The 23,250-nt window shown below is 44.6% G+C and overlaps 1 protein-coding gene across 1 annotated transcript in view; it reads right to left on the reverse strand.

Annotated features, from left to right (window-relative positions):
• The window catches only part of ME3 (malic enzyme 3), a 113,853-nt gene extending 90,872 nt beyond the window's left edge, over positions 1 to 22,981 (reverse strand). Inside the window, exon 1 of the mRNA XM_062639164.1 lies at positions 22,611 to 22,981. Coding sequence (XP_062495148.1) covers positions 22,611 to 22,799 — 189 coding nt within the window. The 5' untranslated portion in view covers positions 22,800 to 22,981. The remainder of the gene's footprint in view (positions 1 to 22,610) is intronic.
• Between the last annotated feature and the right edge of the window lie 269 nt (positions 22,982 to 23,250).

Genomic DNA, 23,250 nt, shown 5'->3' on the forward strand with positions numbered 1-23,250 from the left:
TGAGGCCAATACTGAAAGTTAAGTCTACAGTTGCCCTGATGCCCTCACATCATCCTCACGTGTGATCTCCAGCACTGTAGTGGCAGAATCCCCCCCATTGTTTTGGATGAAGGGACAGGGCTTTCCATCTCTGTATCTCCCCAGTCAGCAACATTTTCCCTTGGTTCTAGACTGCAGTTTTATTTTCTTTCACATCCTCTGCAGAACCAAAGCCCAGTGTGGGATACTCATCCCAGCTCACGGATACTCCTCAGTGAAGCAGATGAGTGCCCAGTTAGATAAAGTAGATGGGTTGGGAACATAAATGAGCCTTAAGGTCTGCTCCCACAGCTCACAGGACATCCTAGGGAGTTTCCATTGAAGCTGCAAGGACGAACCTCCTGCTTTTGCATTCATTCCCTTACCAGCCAATAATGACTCCTCAAAGCCTGCTGTGCAGCAGATGCTTTCAAATAAGTGGAAACGTCAAGCCTTGCCTGTGGCATCACAACTGTTTATTTTAAATTAAAGCTCTGAGTAAATTATTACATATAATAGGACTGCACCGCGTTTGGGTTTGTTTTCTTTAAATCCAACACATAAAACCTGCTGTAAAGACCCTTAAGGCCTATCTCTATAGCTTTAGGCACCACAACCCAGCGTTGTTTACTCTTTCACAAAGCTCTTTGTAGGGAAATTCTATCATATCAATTTATTAACTATGTTTTGAGGCTGTGGAATAGGTGCTTATGTGAATACACTTGAGGTTACAGCTTCAGTTTACGGAAGCAATTTCCATTGCACGGCTATATTCTCCACATTGCTTTAGAATCCTTATTTTCTAATGGAATGAGAAAATTGCCTTCATATAACTGCATGTTTCAAATTCATTTTCTAGCTGCTCTCCATCACATCAGGGCTTCCCACTATCAAGTTTTCATTCCATTTTCAATTTTTCCACTCATTTCCCATAAGAATTTAAGCAAAACTGGCTGAGAAGTAATTACTTTGATAAATGCATTGCTGTTAGGTGTGTTAATTTCTGGTTATGATCTCGTGGGGTTTTGGGGTGGGTGTTTGTTGATTTTTAAGCTTGGTGTGACTCAAAACTAACCTGTTTCAAAGGGAATCTGCATTTCCTGATGCTCAGTGTTAATTCTCTTCCCCATACACATGGGAAAAAACGTTGAGATTCAGGAGGTCATGAGCATCTGAGTGTTACCAATGTATTACATAAAGCAGGGAATCTGATAATAAAGAAGAGATATCATCCCTGTCTAGTTAGCCCTAGTGACTGGTCCCTGTATCTGAGAAACTGAATTAGTCTCTGTTGTCCTACTGCAGAGCCTTCATTGTCACCTCAGGCACTGAGATTCTCTAGAAGTCTCTTAAGAAGTTGCTGGAAATCATATGCCCCCTGAAGGAATCTGTGGTTATTCAGAGTCTCTTCTGTGAGAAGAGCAAAAGACACCACCAACAAACTACAACTGCAAAACGAAATGAGGTAATTCTTTATACAACACTCAGTCATTTTAAAGAATTCCTTGCCTTGTATGTTACTTCTTTGAATATGGAGTTTAAAAGCATTTAATGGGGAGGAGAAAGGGATATTTACTGTGAGGGTGCTGAGGCACTGGAATGGGCTGCCCAGGGAAGTTGTGAATGCTCCATCCCTGGTGGTGTTCAAGGCCAGGTTGGACAGAGCCTTGGATGACATGGTTTAGTGTGAGGTGTCCCTGCCCATGGCAGGGGCTGGAACTGGATGATCTTAATAAGGTCCTTCCCAACCCAAACCATTTGTGATTCTATATATTGAAGGCTATGAAATGCAATGATTTAAGTTAGTAGGTCGCTGAGCTGCAAACTGCTGGCAGCAGGAAAGAAGCGCTGTCGTTGTTTGCTTGCCTATTCCCATTTTTCCCTAAGCATCTGTTGTTAGTCACTGTGAGAACAGGATACTAGAATACATGGCCTGCTCTAATTAAGGGCTCATAGACATATCCAAGCAGTAAAATTATCAAGATACCTGAGGTGTATGAAAAGGTAGTGTACAAAGAGCCATTTGGTTGGCAGAACACAAAGAAACTCCAGATTAGTTCCAAATTTCCCATGTTTTTTCATACTGTTTCTTGCTGTGGGGTTCTCCACAGGCATCTTTAGCATCAGAGCTCCAAGGCCAATTCACTGCAGACCTGAGGCATGTGCCAAGGGATCTTACCACACAGTTTGTGCAGAAACCAATAGTCTGCAACTACCAAGCAGTGGCTTGTAACAAGATCCCCTAAACAGGCAAAAGTATGTTCTAATAGTTTAAAAAGCACTGAAATGGCATCAGGAATGACTCGAGTAGCTGCACATCATGGAACTGATTCTTTAAACCAACACAAGATTACACTTTCTCTAAGGTAAGCTTTGCACTGAGGTGGTTATTATTCATGGGGGAACTGGATTTCCTAATGGCACAGGACTGGGAATGAAGCAGTGGAATCTCTGAGACTTCTTCACTTCCAGATTTTTCCTTTCCAAGCTGTGGGACAGGGGAAAACAAATCAGAGGGTGGGTGGAGGGAGAACAGAATAGAGTCAGCTTGACCAGCCAAACCCTGCAGACAGAGCCAAATAACATCTAGCATCAGTTATTGGCCAAAAACCCCTACATTGACTTGAGCATGTTCTGTAATTGAGATATGTGTAGTTCCAGCTAGGCAAAAAATGCTGAAATAAGCTCAAACATGGTGTAAGCAGTGCTAGGAAAACAGCACCCCTGACACAGTGAAACACGCACAAGTGGCTTTAGTCAACAGGCTGGAAAGTAATAGATGAAGGAGTGCTTTTGCAATTTGAAAGCATTTGGATGTAACACCACGGTTAATGCAAGGCTATCCAAAAGGACATTGTAGTCTATAGAAAACAAGATTAAAAAGCAGCTACATCATCCAGAGAGCTGTTTTTTCCTATATGTACTTACACAGAGATTTCCCAAATATATCAGGGTGTCTCCTGAAACTTCTGCATGTGGGGGATCTCTTCAGCCATGAAAGGTGTTTATAGAAAAGAGGCTATGTGAACTGTCATTGAACAGACCAGGGAGGCACAAACACCTTTTGGAACAACAGCACAACACCCATCACACTCTGCTACTACCACATTTACATGTAGCCCGCTAACAGCATGTATGGGAGTTTTTGGGCTTCTCTCTGATAAACTGATGTCTTGCAAGTTTGTGAAGCTAGAAATGAAGATGCAGTGCTTCTTGAAAGATGCTTAATGCATTTAAGTGAATGCATTTCTGAAGTGCTGAAACATGGCACAGAAAATGTGTGTGTCATTCAGTTAGATCCCCATCCCATGCCAGATCTGTCTGAAACCCCATGCTAACACCTGACAGCGCTTCTGAACTGAGTCTTGCTAAGCACAGAGACAGCAGGCTCTTCTTGGTGTGCAACGAATGTGAGATCTGTCAGCAAAAACATAACCCAAAACATCCTTCCCCTTTCATACAGAAACACTATTTGTGTCATTATTTGGAAATGCTCAGCAAATGCATTAACATGCTGGATTAACCACCTGTGTGGCCATTCTCAGCATCAGAACCACAAGCTCCTGGCATATGTCACTCATTCCCATTGAGATTGACTGTGCCAATCAATACAGCTGGGAGGGAGGGGAGAAACAGTAGACATACTTTTAGGGTCACAAATCCTTCTCCAAGTACTGGAAGTTTCTGTTTGCTCTAGACCACCTCACCAAGCTGTAATTGCGGGGTTAGTGCCGCATGATTCACCAACGTTGAGGTAACCCACAAGAAATACAGTTTTTAAATGATTCCTTAAAAACGTGGGTGAGAAATCCCTGTGTGCTGCACAAGAAGTCTTCAGCTCTGACTCTGCTGTGGACCAGTGTAAATACCAGCAAGCAGCTGCCATAGAGACCACACTGGATTTACAGGCACAGAGGTCTGGGGAAGCGGAGCTGCACTGATGCTCAAAGGGGTCACTTCACTTGCGTATATTCTAAGCTTTTAGCCACCACTTTGTAAGTCTTACTAAAGCAAGACACTGCCACAAAAAAAGGATAAAAACAAGGAGTAATTCATAATTTTCACACCCAAAGCAACAGAAAGAGACATAACAGCACACCTGAGGTACATCAAGAAGAGCAAGGCAATATGAAGGGCATTTGTATATATTGTATTTTAAGAATAGAATTATAGATCAGGCTCCAAAAGAAACTACTTCTACTCATGGAAGTGCTCAAGACCAGCTTGGATGGGGCTTGAAGCAGCCCCCTCTAGTGGAAGGTGTCCTTGCCCGTGGCAGGGGGTTGAAACTGGTTGAAGGTCCCTTCAACCCAAACCATTCCATGATTCTATCCAGAAGTGGCTCGTCTGGGGACTCATACACCAGTCTCTAAGTAGAAACTGGCCTTAGTTGCAAAGAATGGTCATGGGTATGTTCCATTTGTTAGTACAGATACTGCCTACATCTGATGTACGCCATGTGGGGTTTCTTCAGCAGGAATCCAGAGCAACACAACAGTTAAAGCAGCCTCACTCACAGAAAGTGTTGACTCAAGCGTTCCCTGAGACAGGAACAGCCTCGAGCTGCAAAGCCCATATTAAGAGACCATAACCACATTAGGAATGCCAACATTTAATTATGTTATTGAGACTAGCTCATGTGGCAAAGCAGCCCATCAGCTGTGCTTTAAATGAGTGCCAGCAGGATGCAGATGTCGATTAAGAGTCCAAGGAAGGCTGCTAGGGATCACAAAGCAGTCGAGATCTGGCAGACTACCTGGATGCTGAGACTGTTAATACGTCAGATTTGATTTTGATTGTAGAGGTCAAGCTACAATCTTGCTGGATATCACACACACAGAAAGCTCCAAACACCCTCAAAAAGCTTATGCCACCATTTCCCCAAGAGCTAACACATTATAACATACAAGGGCTACAAACATCTCTTTCAACACCGTCAAACCACCAAACCCTGATGTCAGCTGAACAGAGTGAAGAAAAAATAGTGAAGACAAACAGGTATTTCCAATGGAAAATCCTCAACTCAAATTCGAATCAGATGTTTTCCTAAAATGTTTCTAGATGTATCAGATGGAGCCAGGCTGAGAGAGCTGGGCTGGTTCAGCCTGGACAAGAGAGGGCTCCTTAAGGGGAGACCTGACAGCAGCTCCAGTGCCTAAAGGGGCTACAGGAAACCTGGAGAGGGGCTTTGGACAAGGGCCTGTAGGGACAGGACAAGGGGAATGGCTTTAACCTGACAGAGGGGAGGCTGAGATGAGCTCTTAGGCAGAAGCTCTTCCCTGTGAGGGTGCTGAGGCGCTGGCACAGGGTGCCCAGAGAAGCTGTGGCTGCCCCATCCCTGGCAGTGTTCAAGGCCAGGTTGGACACAGGGGCTTGGAGCACCCTGCTCTAGTGGAAGGGGTCCCTGCCCGCGGCAGGGGTTGGAACTGGATGAGCTTTAAGGGCCCTTCAACCAAACCAGGCTGTGATTCTTCCTGAAAGGGTCTGCAGAAGGGTCTTTCAGTTTCACAAACACACATTAGGCTGCTTACAAGGATAAATGGACAGACAGAATCAGGAGTTGGGTTCCTCCAAGCCAGCCCAAGTACAATATAGACACAGGCAATACACAAAATTACTTTTGCTATCACTCTTCATTTTATTACAGAGCAGAGATTTTGCTTCTTATCTCCTTATCTGGAACTCCTGATGATAAAGAAACTCTTACATTAAAATTCCTTTCTGACATGTATGGCATTCAAAATAAGGTTGTATTAACAGCATCCAATGGTTCACGCTATTCTCAAGTGTTACAGATTATCCACAGAAAGCAGCTTGAAGCTGTGAATGCATTTCCTAAGCATTTCTAGTCATGATTTACATCCAACATTCAATAAGGGAGAGCTCTAAAAAAGGTGGCTTATGCAAATACATCCAGAATGTACTACTCAAACTCAGCACCTGAAAGCTGTTATTGCTTCACAGAAATGTTTTTAATTGTAAAACACAGAAGTGCACAAAATAGTTGCTTAGTACAAAGTAGATAAATGTCATTTGTCCACCACTACAACGCAGAAGCTGAAGTATGAATTAGTGGCTGCTGAGATACACCATAAATTAACTGATGCCCACCTAACAAATTGGTTATGCGTCAGTACATATTTGGTCTCTTAACTTCACTGTTCAATGTAAAGATAAGGAGATGACTTTGGACATTCTTTAAAAGTCATCATATGCTGAGAGGTCAGAGTGATTTTAGCCTGATGTGGATGTTGATGTTTTGCAGATGGCAGTAGCAATGCCTCGTCCTGCAGGAGAATCAGAAGGTTTTCATTTCAGAGAACAGCAGGGGTGAATTAGGACTTGCAATGAAGGAGTGAGGTTCTGCCAAAAATCTAGGTCTAGCCACATGCATGTGATTGCTGGGGGGGGAGGCAGTTTCAGACAAATTTCAAGCAAGGTTCTACTTTGATGAGTATCCAAATTATACTAAAGTTGCTCCAATCCTACATTGTTGGGGATATGTGTTTGTATCTACAGAAATCTCACTTCAGACTAAGGCACTGCGACAAGTACAGAGGGGTGTCCCTGCAGCTGCACACTTTAGTAAGCTTCCTATTAGATGTAAGTTTGTAGAATCGGGTCCCTCACTATTCCATTATGCTGGTCTTGGTCCAAATGTCTGCCTAGGAGTCACCCTGATGCTTCCCCAAGCCTTTTTCTCCCCAGACAAAACCAAGGAGTTCTGCAAAGCTTGAGGTTACCTGAGTAACTTAGAGACATTAAAAAGGAAAGAAAATCATTTTTTTCCAAAAGCCAACAACTTCTAAACTATGTTTTTGTTGGAACAGCATTGCTGAGACTCAGCATGAAGCAAGCATTCCGGGTTTATTTTTGTCCTCACTGAAAATCCATGCTCACACAGTATGGTTCACACAGGTCTGGTCACCCACATTCATGTCAGTCACCAGCCTTTCTACCACTGAATTCCCACCAGAATTTGTGCATCATCCTGACCCTGCTGTCCCGTGTCTTTCTGTATGGATCAAGAAGACAGGAAGAAATTCTTCCCTACGAGGGTGGTAAGGCAACACAGAAGCTGTGGCTGCCCCATCCCTGGCAGTGTTCAAGGCCAGGTTGGACAGGGCTTGGAGCAAGCTGCTCTAGTGGAAGGTGTCCCTGTCCGTGGCAGGTTTTGAAACTGGATGAGCTTTAAGGTCCCTTCCAACCCAAACCTTACATGATCCTATGATTCCACTTTCTGACTATGAGCACTACATCTAAAGACCTGTGGGATCAAACCCTAGACATTTACACAGTGTTGCTGATCTCAGTTTTCTTTTCAATAAATCCATAGACTTTTTGCTTTCAAAGGTGCCTGGTATGGAGAAGAAAGCCCAAGTCTGGCATGGCTGTGGGGTTTCATCCCTTTTTCTCTACCTTACAGGTAACCCTCACTGTGCTCTTTGTTACTGCTACACTTTGCTTTTTATCCCCTACCTTCCCCAACCTAGGAACAAGGGAGCTGGGACAAAGGAATTGTGAACCAGAATAGCAAATGTATTGGAATATGTACTTTTGCACAAAGTGAACCAGGATTTAACGTCCAACTATTTGGGGAGAAGAAGAGGTTTGCTGCCCACAGCTTGGAGGCAAACTGTGTCTTCAAGCACCCTTAATGTGTATATTCAATCATATTGTAATCAAACTGCCCAGTGACTGCATAGTACATGGGAAGGACAGGTCAAACTCCTACACCAGCATTAAAGAATGTAGAATCTAAATCCACTACCAATAGAAGGGTCTGTCACACTGCTTCAGGACTTCCCTTTTCTTTCACCCACTACTCTTCTGCTCCTCCTTTTTTAAACTGAAGGAGGAAAGGGATTGAAAGAAAAAGAAGCCCTTGCGACCTCAGCAGGGTAAAGCTGAGAGGAAATTTATTCATTTGGAAGTTTTAACACCTGAAGTGACTGTGCTTAATAACGGAAATCCCAACCGGAGATATAACAAGCTGTCTGAACCTCCTCCTGCAAGTTCATTTCATTTTTGCAGTTGGCTTTCTTCTATGTGGTACTCAATAACACAGATACATTACTGGCTTTTATTTTTGCTTCTCTTCCCTGTGAATACAGAGCAGAAGTGTATCACAATTTGCTTACAGCCCAACTGTGCTCCCTTAAAGCCACTCCTCAGATACATGCTTTGGCCAGAAGACATTCAGTCTTACAGCAGTGGGATACTAAATCAAAACCCCATGCCCTAGTTCAGCAAAGCACTTAAACAATATGAAACTAATAAGGCTGCAAGTTTGAATACTTTGCTGCAAAGGGCTGTAATTACTCATTTGTTTCCCATCAAATTCAATCTGCTTTGGATCTAGTCCTAGACATTTGCTGGAAGGTGTCATGAAGTAAAATGAGAGGAAAGTCAGGCCAGTGATCTCGGTTTCTAAGAAATCACTGATTGAAGCATCTCTCTAATCATACGCTGAGGCAGCAGCCACAGCAGGACCACACATCACACCTGGACCTGTGGCCCACAAGCTTTAAGCCTAAATATTTACCCTATTGTGGTTCTCTCTTTGAATTATTGCTTTCATAACGTAGGCAAGGCATTTACCTCGAGATTACAGGTACCGGCATCTGTAACGTATACACAGGGTGACGGAAAGGTTTGAACTGGTACACAATAACATCAGGAAATGCAAGTGATTAAGCATATTAATGGAAAAGCATTAAAAAACTTTCTTGTGCACAGCTTTTGGAAGTATTCCACAAAATGATTTTCATCTTATAAAACAACACCTATTTGATGGCATACCACAAAGGAGAAACATGACTGCTACTGCTGAATCCAGGACAATAGGATACCACAATCTGTGGGATACAGCAGTTGATATACATCATTTCTAACAGGCTGTGGTTGAGATCATTGTCGGAACAGATAAAGGATGCTATGACAAGACAGGAGGGCAAACAGGTATGTTGGGTGAATGGTTAGGGGATTAATTTGGAGAGACCAGTGTTCAGCCACTTGGTCAGCCACAGATGTCCCATATTACCTTGGGCACGTTAAATCCAGCTCCCCACTGAAGTGAGAATAACTACTTCCCTGTCTCAAAAGAGCACTCCAAAGCTAAATGTGAGATGTAAATGCCAACACGATGCCCATGACTGCCCAATCCTTACTTGAATGTCTATCAGTGATTCAGAAACTGCCTTCCACAACCCCTTGGTAAGAAACACAATGGAGCTCCAAACTGTTAGCTGTAATGCAGCAAGTGTGCAGGCCAGCTTGGATGCCTGGATGCATCTCATTAAAGAGAACCAGAAGCTGAATGACACATGCCTTGAAAACTGTATAATGTGGTGAAGGCCTCCAAGAATTATGAATATGAAATAACAAACCACAAGTATTTCTCCCAGTCACATTGTTTTCTTTTTTCCCCAAGTCTTAATGTTCAAATTCAATAGTTCCTATATTTTGCCACACTCTGGCAACCACAGCCAGGGATGATGTGTCTAAACACATTGTCTAACTCACTGGACTGAGAAAGTAAACTTAGTCTCCAATTCAGGCTCAAGCTGGAGATTTTAAACCTAAGTGGTGTATTCTAGGTAATAGAGATGTTTCTTATTTGTAGAGCAATAAATAAGCATCTTTACAACTTCTAGTACCTTTTTAATTCACCTCATATTTTTCAGGGGAAAAAAGGCATGCCCTCTGTTTCCACCTTGATCCTTTTCCTTGGGAAAAAAAGTAAGGACTTTGGTCATTGCCCCAGGATCCTGAAAGTCCAGAAGTTAGCTCAAAGCTACAGTTTAATCTGCAGTGCTGATCTGCAGGTGGACAGTAAATCCAATGCATCCAAAAGATGATCAGCCTCTGCATACATACAGACTACATGCAAAGCAGCTGCTGGATGCCCAGATATATGGTCCACCTCACCCAGAACAGAGATGAGGAATACCAGCAACGCACAGTGACATTGATGATCCCACCACTGTGCACACCACAGATCTGGAAACTCTCATATCCCAGAGGCTCCTCAGCCCAAGAGCCTTCCCTTTCCTCACAGCACTCTTCTGCCTGGATAGGAAAAAGCAATGGTGCCTCAAAGTTAAGGTTGAAGCCTCTTTTTAAGAGACAGAAAGCATTTCCCATAGTATGGAATTACTATGAACCTGAAATTACTATGAACCTGAGACGTCCCTGCCTGTGGTGCGGCATAGGAACTGGATGATCTTAAGGTCCTTTCCAACCCAAACCATTCTATGATTCTTTGATTCTATGAAAGGGAAGAAGTTCACAAGACTTCAAGGAAATTTGGTTTGGACCCCAAATCAGAGTTCATTGCAACCAGCTTAAGAGTTTGAGAAAACTTTTGCAGCACTAGGAAATTCAAACCAGTGGTGAACTGACCAAAGGACTTCTATGAACAAGACTGACATTTATGCCTCCTGCAAGCATGCCCGCTACAGTGCTATAGTACCACAGTTCAGAGGTTACATTATGATGACGCCAAGCAAAGGCATTAAGACCTGAGAATGGTTTCAGCTGCTCCTTGCTTGCTCATAGATACGTAACCACATTCACCGTTCTTCCTCCCTTCCCCAACCCTGTGGAACACTGAAGGTCCTGGGAGCTGCCTTATTTATTCTCTGTCAAAAATTAAACATTAAAAGCATCCACTTCACTGAATCTGCTGCTCCTCAGGATATACTAATTGAAAACTTCTTGCTCGCTGTTACAAACTGCAATGCAAATATTATGGTTCTGTGAGTCAAACAAGATTCATATCCCTCCTTCCCTGCAGGAAACCCTAATGAAGGCTACAGGGGTTTCCAGCTTCACAGGAAGTAAAACTGCTGGACTCTGACACTTTGATACTTGGCTTCAGTGGGAAACTCATTCCGCAACTCCACCACTTGCATTCCTACGAGCAAAGCAGTCCAACTGCCCATCGACAGGACATTTGACCTTGCAGGCAAACCTGAAAGGCACTGGTACAAAACAACACGATCTGGTTACGGTTTCATTCTCGCTGCCAAATCCATTAAAGCTTATCTTTAAAAAGCAATTAACTTGTTATAAGCGGCCAAAACCAAACCTGTTCTCCAGCAGCAGCCAGACTCTTGCTGCTGCTTTCCAGCACATTTGCATCACTCCTATTTATGTGAGAAATTACTTCGTTATCTTATAACTTCAAATACAGCTAACATTACAGTTACAGTAAACCCCAAACAATTACTTGCCTTAAGAGAGGGTGGCCCAGTTTCAGCAAGCATCAGTCATGCATTCATTCTTGTTTCATAATCCCAGTCACCCTTGACCAGGGAACATCTGGAAGGTCACAATTTAAAGGCACTTTTGGAACTTCTATGAAGCTACAAGAACTCTCCAGAGCAGCTTCAAGCTCTCCGAGGTATCTCACTCAGTGCCCCCACTTTGCCTTCAACAACTCTTGTGCAGAAGTCCAGCTCTTCTGCATGCCAGAGGACAGCTTCTGGCATGAGAAAGGCACCGCTGAGCAGTGGCTCCAAAGTTCATAAGGAAGATGAATGAGCTTGGACAGATGATGCTAAAACAGACGGGACTAAAAAGCACTTTTGATTTCTGGAACACGTAACTATGGAAGCAGCTGGAGCCTTCATGGGATTCTCTATCAGTTGAAATGGATGATATTGGCATAATCCATTTTTGCTTTGGAATTTCTGGCTTCAGCAATTTTTCACATATGCTTTCATTTTAATTACTACCCATGAACAGAATACAATGTGAAATTCTACCATCTTGCCACCTTTAATCTCATCCTTTTGTGATCAAACGATCTCGAATGGTGGAACTGCTTATTCCTGACTCCTCAAAAGGCTTGATGCAAAGTTGACTGAAATCAGCAGAGAGCCTCTCAATGCTTAAACCTCTGCTGCCCCTCAGAAACCCAATAGCAATGCTCAGGGAAACCTCTGTGCTGTCACAAGCATTATTTTTTCCCCTAGACATAAGCCAGTGAAAGCTGCTGGCATCAGCACATGGACGGAAAGGCATCTCACATGTGTCTCCTTCTAATAAACACCGCGACACATCACAACCTGGGCAGTTTACCAAAGCTGAGAGGAATCTGTTGCATGTGGGCAATGAGAAACAATCCCAGGGGTATGTGCACAGAAAATCCTCCAAACTGGAGAGGGGAAAAGAACCAACTTTTTTTACCTCTGATCAACCAAGTTTGTATTTCACAGAACCACAGAATGATTTGGGTTGGAATGGATCTTCTGTCCATTAAGTTCAGAAATAAAAGCTCATCCAGTACCAACCCCCTGCCACGGGCAGGGACACATTCCACTAGACCACACTGCTCAAAGCCCCATCCCCAAAGTTTATAAGACACCAGTGTAAGCAAATTCACTGGTGGGTGTAAAGCAGCAGACACCAACCAAAAGCCACTCTGTGTTACCACCAGTATTAACATCTGCTTGGAAAGCTTTCTGTAGACCCACCTTCCTGGAGCACATGGTCACATTTATCCTTGCTTTCCATCACTTTCACCATCAAGCCAAGGCATCTGCTAGGCACTGGGGGGAAGACATGTTCTCAGTTCTTCTTCCCAGAATCCTCATCACTTCAAATACTTTGAGATTATAGAAATATAGAATGGTTTGGGTTGGAAAAGACCTGAAGACCATCCAGTTCCAACCCCCTGCCATGGGCAGGGATGCCTCACACTAAACCATGTCACCCAAGGCTCTGTTCAACCTGGCCTTGAACACTGCCAACTTCCCTGGGCAACCCATTCCAGTGCCTCACCACCCTCACAGTAAAGAACTTCCTTATATCTAACCTGAACTTCCCCTGTTTAGGTTTGAACCTGTTACCCCTTGTCCCATCACTACAGTCCCTAATGAAGAGTCCCTCCCCAGCATCCTGTAAGACACTGTAAGGCTGCCATGAGGTCTCCATGCAGCCTTCTCTTCTCCAGGCTGAACAGCCCCAGCTTTCTCAGCCTAATCTTCTTGTGCAAACTGTGTCTCACCCAGAAACCATCTGAGCTGCTAAATTACCAAGTTTAGTACTAATGCAGTAACCATAGAATCATTGAATCATAGAACGGTCAGGGTTGGAAAGGACCTTTGTTCCCATTATTCCACAGACTCAGCACTTCAGCAAGTACTATTTATTACTTGGCTCATGTTATTGTCATTTGGGTGACATGGTTTAGTGGGAAGTGTCCCTGCCCATGGCAGGGGGGCTGGAACTTGATGATCTTAAGGTCCTTTCCAACCCTAACTATTCTATGATTCTAGGATTGCTAGATCTAGAATCCTTGATGCAGTATTAGGGGAGAAAAGGGCCTTGTCTCTCCAATAATTTTAATAAAAAGATCTGATTTATGGGCACAGTTGTTTTATCCCAGCAATTAGCTACAAACACAAATGGCAACATGAAGGCATCTAATTCCCTGTGAGGTGGGCAATGGCTAACGGGGAAAGGTTTGGGCTTTGGGTGGGTTTTTGTTGCTTGGACCAACTGATCTAGTTGGGGATATAAAAACATTGAGTTGCAAGAAGAGGGGATGTGAACATTAAAGTCCCTGGGTTTACTTCTATTTCCCCTGGCCTAATAAAACACATTTCTCTCCCTCCAGCTCCTGCTCTGCTTTACATGCTTAGACCATCTTGACAAACTCTTAATAACCTGAACATTTCCAAAAATGACAGGATTTGGCATGTATAATCCATTCTCTCATTTGCAGCTAATCACAGCTAAAATTACCTGCAGCTTTAACATCAAGCCCTTCAGATGAAGATTAAACAGAGTTTAATGGTTTCCATCATAAATTTAACCACTAGGCAAAGTGACAAATCCATGGGCCAAGCCAAAGAGTTAAAGTTCAAGACGTCTTGTGCAGGAGAACACAGCACTGCTGGGTTTGAAATAACTAATTCCTTCCTATGTTGAGAAACACAGTCAAGCCTTAACTACATGTTTTATGATGCTGAACAGAGCTAATCCATATGGACGTACTACAAAACACACATCACTTTAGAAGTTAGACACAGAAAAAAACAATCCCCTGAGATGTGGAGCTGATCTTTTTTATATACAATACAGAAATACACTGAAGATCTGTTTCAGTTCCATCGTTCCGTGTGTTGAAGAAGGATCTATGTGCAACAGAGCTGCAAAGTGAAGTTAAGCAGATAATGTTGATATGCAGCAAACGTCTGTGCTGGTGTTATTTTGTCAGTCTGTTCAGTTTATGTCTGAGTTTTGTGTTTGGCAGCTGCAGAACTATAAAAAGCTCTGCCATTTAAAACATTTTTAAAAGGAAGATATTGTATTAGGCTGACAATGCAGAAGTCATTTATCAAAATGTCACGTTGTTTGGGGAGCCAGATAGCAAGTGTCACCCCTGGGCTTCAAAGAGGAGCTTAAAAATCAAAACCACACTCAGCATCTCTACCAGAGCTCATTAGAAGCTGAAAGTAGTCAAGTTTGCTGTTGTGCTAAGCCTTCCATTGAAAGAGGGAATTACAGCACAGTGTTTATTCTCCCCCAAGCATCGAGGCCTGTCTGACCTGCTCACAACAGCACTGAAGCTCAAGTCTGTCCCATAAGAATTTTATTTGGGTAAAAGCTATAATAGGCTGCTCAAGGTTTGGTAGCAGGGAGGAAAAGAGAGAAAAAATAAGTGACAGTCACAGGAAAAGGAAAATATAAAGGAAAACCTTTGTGTTTTCAGTCTGACTTGTCTCCTAGGCTTTGCCAGCATAAGAATATTTTTGGATCCAGAAGCCCAAGGATAATTAAAATAACCATTTGCTTCTTAGCTTCCCGATCCGTTGCTAAAAACCAACCAACAACAAAGCAGGACAATCTCCTGCACGGCATTTACTAAGAGATGGATACAGGCAAGGCTTCTCCCATGCAGGACAGCATCCAGTGTTCAGCTGCTGCAGGAATGTGCAATGGCAGCTCCAAAATCAGATTCCAGGGCCTAACTGCATGGCTCGGTGCTAGAAGAGCCTGGATGCTGTCTGCACAGGGGCATGCACCAGCAGTGGTACTCTTTGAACAGAGGAATAATTAGAACACAGATACCACAAGAGAGCTGGCAAAAGCAGATGTTTGCCCAGTACCTCCCATCAGCCAGGCAAGTTGTGGGGCAGGAGGGTAAATCTGCATCACTTACAGCAAGACAGAGAAAGAAAATGATCCTAAAGCCTTGGAGGAGCCTAAACATCATAACCAGTCACAACTCTCCCCTTCAGCAAGGGGCAGCAATAGAGTGTTCATCAGTCCCTACCTTTCCTTTGTCAGCTCTTAAGGAATGCCAGTTAAGAGTAGCTCAAGTCTTCTCCTGGAGCTGGTGGCTGTAGATGCTAAAGAGGAACTCAGTTTACATTCTCTTTATCCAAAGTCAGTTCAAACAGAATTTGCTCTAAGACCAGTTTTGTTTACCAAGTGCCAGATCTGACACACCAAAACCACAAATGCAGGGGTGGAACTCTGCCACATAACATTACAAAGCTGCCAGACCCATCCCTAGTGGGTACTTTACGGTACAGCAAATCCACTTGATAACAAAACTGAGCAACAAGCTATTGCTCTTCATTTTGTGAATTAGCACTGCCTTTTAGCAGCTTCAGTTAACCCATCACTAATTCTGAGCAGCAGCAGACTCATCTTAACTACAGCACTAGTCTCTAAAATCAATGACATGTCACAATACTTATGTGGGGCAAGGCTTGAAGCCTGCTGAGGTCAGTGGAGTGAAAACTGGGACCAGCCCCACATGTAACATGGTCACTATTCCCACTGTCATCTCCAGGGCTTCCAAAGTAATCAACTAGTTGTTTGCCACACTAGATGCAATGAATAAGAATGCTGAACAAGCTGTCACATTCAGCCCTAGCTCCATTCTAACCACAGCAATATCAGATTTCATGCTGTTTATCAAACAATTTATGTTACTTAAGTGCAATTCAAATGCCAAAAACAACTTCGTCTACTCTATGAAACAAAAGCTACATTCAATCTTAGCTCTGCCCTACCAAAACATGCCTGGTGTAAGGATTAAGACTCCTCTAGAAGAAAGGGCATGATAAAAAGAAAGCAACAGAGGCAGCTGCCAAACTGATGAATTTCCACAACTCACGGGCAATTTTAAAGGTATTGTTACAACATAAACTGCTCAGGCAACAGAAACAAGTATTTTGGTCCAAACACTATTTATTTTTATAGTATCTCAGAGTGACTGCAAGTATAAACTCAGCACTTCTAAAAGCTGCTCAACAGATACTTCCAAGACCTCTCAGTGCATCTACAAGGACCAATGTACTATGGGGTTATTACAGCACACAGACAGGGTCTGCATCAGCACCCTCTCCCTTTGACACCAACAGACTCCCTTCCAATCCAGAGGAGGCCATGGAGATGCTGCAAGGGCTGGAGCAGCTCTGCCCTGGAGCCAGGCTGAGAGAACTGGGCTGGTTCAGCCTGGAGAAGAGAAGGCTCCTTAAGGGGAGACCTGACAGCAGCTCCAGTGACTAAAGGGGCTATAGGAAACCTGGAGAGGGGCTTGGGACAAGGGATGTAGGGACAGGACAAGGGGAATGGCTTTAACCTGACAGAGGGGAGGCTGAGATGAGCTCTTAGGCAGAAGCTCTTCCCTGTGAGGGTGCTGAGGCGCTGGCACAGGGTGCCCAGAGAAGCTGTGGCTGCCCCATCCCTGGCAGTGTTCAAGGGCAGGTTGGACACAGGGGCTTGGAGCAAGCTGCTCTAGTGGAAGGTGTCCCTGCCCACGGCAGGGGGCTGGAACTGGGTAAGCTTTAAGTTCCCTTCCAACCCAACCACTCCATGATTCCTCTGCACTCCCAAGCTTTTCCATAAGAGCTTTACACACAAAGAAACAGTGGTATCCTGAAAGGTAGATTGTGACAGTGTTGGCAAGAGATGATGCAGACAAACAGGAAGGCAGACGGCCTCCTCGTTTGACTACAAGTGAGAAGAACTGGAATCCAAGCTGGGGAAGAAAAGGGACCACATCATAACAAGTTGTTTGGTACCAAAACATTTGGAAATGCCATTGCCAAAAGATACCTTGGACTCATAAAAAGATATGCTTGACCAAACAGAAGTGAAACTCCACATGCCAGGATGAAGGCAAAACCAAATCTAACTGAGCAACTATATGTCCAGAATACTATCCCCCAAAATACTCAGCCAAAGCTCATCTCCTCAGAGTTTGCTTCCACTGAAGTCCATGATGATACCCATAGGCTTGACTGACAAAATAAAGAACAAGTGAAAACACGAAAACCACCTCCCTGCTCTGGACATCACTGAATGCACATCACACTGCACAGGGCTCCAAGCCCACATTTCAACTCTTGTACAGTTAGAGCATGGTTTGATAAGGAGCTTGCCTTCTGTCTCAAGTTCTGGTTTGGCTTGGGCCTACAGTGGCCCATGGGCTGCAGGGTTTGCCCATAGAAGTGTCTTGTTTGACACCCCTAGAAACTCAAGAGTCCTGTCAGGTCAGTTCACCTACATGAGCATCCTGTCTCCAGCAGCAGCCATAGAACTTAGGATGAATAAATAAGGTGGGTAAATAGGATACTCTTTCCCTGCACACTCCCATCCCTTCAGCATTTACAGTCTGGGGACTTTCTTACCCATGTGTGGCTTTAGTGTATGCAAAAACCCTCAGGGGAGTTTATTTATTACCTTTTTAAGTGAACCTGTACACTAAGCCTTGCTGAAATGGGCTCCTGAAAAATAAGAGGGGAACCTCCGAACTCAGCCCACCTCATACTCCTACTTTGCAAAACATAAACAGATTGTAAGTTAAATGCTGGGAGTCACATAGCCACTTCAAGCCCTCTGCTTACCTCAGTAGTCTTCTGTCTATCCAGACCTAAAGCTGGCCAACCCCAAACTCCAGCTGTAAGAATATGGATTTAGAGAGATTTACTAACCTGAAAACAGAATACTGCCTTGATTTGATCTTGCCAGCTGTCATTCAGACACACTGTTCCGGTGCTCTTTACTGATTTTAAATGCAATAGTTTCACAAAGGCAGCTAATTTTAGCTCTATTTCATCAGTTACTCAGGATAGCTGTGTGCAATGGTATCATTCTGAGCTGCAGTGGTAAATTACTGACACAGTGCAAAGAAACCTCAGTTAGAGCAATTCTGATCCCTGCAAAGCTAAAGGACAAACAGACTTTCTGCATTTCAATCGTGTGTAAAGCAGCACATTCCAAACCTTGTAACAATTCTTTAAAGGCTCTTCGCAGTTCCAGACTGGTAATTTTGGGTTTGTTGGGGGTTTCTGTGGTGGGTTTCTTTGCAGTTCATTATGACATATCCCATAGAAAGCAAGGGAGAGCAGGCACAGACATACAGAGTACAGAGTATTATCCAGATGTACATTGAAGACCCCAAATTCTGATCCCTGTACTGTACCTTGCAGAACAATTCAGTATGTTATCTCAACCCTTCAAATACAGCAATATCCTGCTACATAACTGCTCTATGATTCTATGACAACAAACTGCAACCTCCAGCTCTGCATCTGTTTGTGACAGCACATCTCCAAGGAGGCATGATTTATCCCAAAAATAGGACTTCCAACAAAAAGCATCGTCAGCCTTCCAACTGAACACTGCAATTCGTGTCACAAACTAAATCACAGTCAATTTTGGACAAGATTTTTGAATCCCTATTAGGTGTGTGACCAAACTAGGAATTGCCCAGCTCAATGTGTGATTGCTAAAACACAGAGAGGACACAACACATAGATTGGACAAATAATTTAAGGACTAGATGCTGGAGAGGGACTCTTCATCAGGAAGTGCATCAACAGGACAAAGGGTGATGGGTTTAAACTTAAGCAAGGGAGATTTAGATTAGATACATGGAAGAAATTCTTTTCTGTGAGGGTGGTGAGGCACTGGAATGGGCTGCCCAGGGAAGCTGTGGATGCTCCATCCCTGGCAGTGTTCAAGGCCAGGTTGGACAGAGCCTCAGTCACCAAAGAATCACAGAATGGTTCAGGCTGGAAAGGATTTTAAGATCATATAGTTCCAACCCCCTGCCATGGGCAAGGATACCTCACTCTACATCATGTCGCCTCTTTGGCATTCTTACAGGCCCTTTTCAGATACTGGAAGCTGCTCTGAGATCTCCACACAGCTCTTGTCTCCAGGCTGAACAGCCTCAGCATTCTCAGCACCTCTTGTCTTCATACTGGAGGTGATCCAGCCCCTAACGATCCTCGTGGCCTCCTCTGGACTTGTTCCAACAGTTCCATGTCCTTTTTATGTTGAGGACACCAGAACTGCACACAATACTCCAAGTGGGGCCTCACGAGAGCAGAGGGGCAGGACCACCTCCTTTGACCTGCTGGTCATGCTCCTTTTGATGCAGCCCAGGATATGGTTGGCACCTGGTCTAGTGGGAGATGTCCATGTCCGTGGTAGGGTGATGGGAACTAGATGATCTTGAAGTCCTTTCTGACCCAAATCATTCTGATTAGCAAACTCTCATTTATAATCCATGCTTTATGCAGTGTTGACACCCTTGATCAACATTTAGGAATTCAAATCAGAAAACCCGGCCAACTTCACATAGTAAACAATGACCAGAGAAGAGAAATAACTGCAAATATCATACATCCATCACCAGCTTTTCATTTCTTTCTGCTCAGGCAGATCTGGAAAACAGAAGAGCTTCTCAGAGGACAGCCTACTTTTATTCATACTTAGGATATTATAGAGGACCTAGCAGCATTGATTTCAGAGCCTGCTTCTTCAAAGTATCTTCAAGTTAGAAAGCAAGCAAAGCCTTGGATCAATAACCTCAGACAGTGAATCTGCCTGTGGTTCTGCTGGAAGGACAGCATTGAATAGCTGTCCTTCATTGAATAAATAGCACACACTTCATAGCTTTAGATTGATACTTTAAACTTCACCCATAAGCTATAAAACAGCCAGGGCACTGAATAAAGCAGCAAAACACTTGCTGCCCAAAGCCTCACTTCTTTCAGAGGTTCTTGGAGAGATGTGAGAAATATCCTCTGCCTTCAACCAGATGAAAACTTACAGTAGGATCCACTGCAGAAAAACAGCAATGACCCCAGGACCACATTTAGCTACCAAGGGAGTAAACAGTAATTGCTATGTGATGAGAGTACAACAGCTGAAAACCTACTGGGATCCCCAATAGTGACTTAAACCACTGCAGCACAGAAGACCAAAGGAGTATCAATCATATGCTGACATATGAACTGTCTGAAACATCTCATTTCTGTTGAACACAGTGAAGTCTTTAGGTACTACAATGAACTGCTAAAAGCAACAGAGAAATAGAAGCCCATTTACAGGAGGTTGGAAAGAGGGCCTGAGCATTTACTAGTCCCCTAGGTGCATAAATAGCCAGTCCTTATCTCTTACCAAGAGATGATAGCTGTTTCTGTCCTCACTTGGACGTGCTGTAGATGCCTTTATCACTGACTGTAAGATCCATACTGACAGAGGAACATAACATACACAGTAAACACCCAGGCAAGACTAGCTGGGAGATTTTTCACGGCCAGTTAAACACGGCACACTAGAATACGTTTTACCTCTAACAGAAACAGATTTCTTCCCTTCTCTCCCCATGGACAGAAATCCATTTAGACTTAAAACTAATTTATTCTACTGGAAGGGGAAAAAACTTTAGAAAAGCCTCAGTTCTGAAAATCATCAAATTGGACATTGAAAATCTACTTCTGTGGTAGCCAGATCAATTTAAAACACATGAGAGATTCAACTGGGTTTGCATTATTATTGAATTACACTAAGCAAAGATCCAAGTATTAATTTTTCAGTTCAAATTGATACATGTAAGACTACTAGAAACATCAGCTGTGTCACTCTTTGTTAACTATGATTGAACACCCAAGAGAAGAAAAAGCCATCAAAACCACTTAATGCTGATGAACTATTGTTGCTTATGAGACTGTTGGCAAATCCTCTTCAGTCTCACAGACATGCACTGTATAACAATTCAACACAGACTGCCTACAGAGCTGTTACATGCTCAGTAACACCCTGTGCCATTGCATGGTCTGTAGGGGTTCACCTCTACGGATGCTGAGATGGTATCAGGAGATGCAGCCCTGTATGCAGCTTGCTACACAAAGTGAAAGCTGTCATCCAAAGAGTCTCCAGTCCGGGAGCCACGTAAGTACATACCAAGCAGATGCTGAATAGAATCACAGAATGGTCTGTGTTGGAAAGGACCTTAAGATCATCCAGTTCCAACCCTCTGGCACAGGCAGGGACACCTTCCATAGACCAGGCTCCAAGCCCCATCCAACCTGGCCTTGAACACTGCCATGGATGGAGCAGCCCCATCAGCTATGAATATCATGTTTAACACTTATTTTTAAAGTAATTAGGGTATTTTTAGTGATTTTCAGCAACATGAATACAAGAAACTGCAACCCAATAATCTTGAATCTGACATATTTGATCCCAAAATTTGCACCTAGGTTATTTTTCCCTTTCAAATCATGGAAAGGGATGGAAGAGTAGTGTAGGGCTATTTATCAAACATGCATAAAATTACATGTGTTCCTTTTCTGGGCTAAGAAAGGTGCTCATCCAGCTACATGAAGGATGGTAACTGTTTGTGTAGAATAGGTAGCACGTCATGATTCCAAGTTCATTATTGTCCCCTACATGCTAGCAAAGCCCTCTTGCTTTTGTTGGTCAACTGCAGCAGTGGCCCAGGGAGAGGGATCCAGGTCTCTTTAGACAGATAGACAGAAAGAATGAGTTTAGTTACAATTATGAATTCATACAATTCATCATACAAATTAAGATCTTAAAATCAACCATGTGCTGCTCACTAACATACGTGTGATATCTACTGATGGAAAAAGTGACCTATTGGATAAACGGCAATTAACCTTTCTCCTGCTGGGAAGTGGAGAGCCCTAGTCGTCCCTAGCCTGAAGTGTCAGGGTCTCATTGTAAATGGTTGAAAACCCTTCTAAAACTTGCTGCTTTTTGTTTGTTTTTAAATGACATTGACATTTCTGCAGCATTGGGAACAAATGCTTCTTCAGCCTGCTTTGGTTCTGCTATGACAGGAGGAGTTAAACCAAGGACAACCACACCAAGGTCTAAACAGCCAGATCCTAGGCTGCAATGTGCAATACAACATACACCAAAATGCCCCAGGTTTTGGGGTTTAGGAGAATCCACGCTTTCTCCTCCCCGTTTTTTCACGGTCCCACGCAAATGGCTGCAGGTCCTACACGGGCTCTCCCAGTGCCCCCACGGCTGCAGCCACAGACAGAGGGATGCCAACCAACCAGCTCCAAAGGAGGCCACTGGTGCTGAACCTCTAACACTCAGCCCACGCTCTGCTCAGACCAACGCACCACCACTGCCCACCGCATTCACCCCTACCTGCGGGCTGCGCACCGGGGATGGGCACAGGCAACGCTGCCACAACGCTTCCACCGCAGGATACCTGCGGCCCATCACACCAAGCCCCTTCCACCCGCCCCAACAAGCCCCTTTCCCAAGCAACCCCCCTCGGCACCGACCTTGTTGAGGTGCGGGTTCCTGGTGATGTCGTACCCTCGCTTCCTCACGGACACGGCCTTGCCGCGGGCGGCCGCGTCCTCCCCTGCCCGGCAGCTCCAGCCCCGGGCCACGCTGAGGAGAAGCGGGCTCCGGCCCACCCCCGCCATCCGCAGCAGGCGGCCGCCAGCCCCGCCGCACACCGGCACCATCGTCCTGCCGGGGCTGCTGCGCCTGAGGGCGGGGACGGCGGGAGGGGAGCCCGGCGGGGCGGGGCGGGCCCGGCCGATCCCAGCCCAGGTGTGCCCGGCCAGGCCCCTCACGGCGCGGCGGTCCCCGCCGAAGCGAAAGGAAACCTCGGAAGCAGATCCCGGCTCGACCCCGCGGCGCCTCCGCCGTTACCTGTTAAGGCTCAGGCGGCGGCTGAGGGGAGGGGAGGGCAGGGTAGGTCCGTCCGGCCCCGCCTGCCCGGGGACAGTGGGCCCATAGGGGACACAGGGGCAGCGGGGTGTGCCCGGCCGGGGCTTTGCCTGCCGGCATCGCGGGGCCTAAGGGAGGCCCTCGCCCCGCCCGGTCCCCAGCGCATGAAATGTGTGTACACGGTACAGGGTCACAGCGTGGTCTGGGTTGGAAGGGACCTTAAAGCTCATCCAGCTCCAACCC

This window comes from Pezoporus occidentalis, unplaced genomic scaffold, assembly GCF_034315485.1.
Source record: "Pezoporus occidentalis ecotype Australia unplaced genomic scaffold, CSIRO_AGI_Poc_V1 ctg6, whole genome shotgun sequence".
NCBI lineage: Eukaryota > Metazoa > Chordata > Aves > Psittaciformes > Psittacidae > Pezoporus > Pezoporus occidentalis.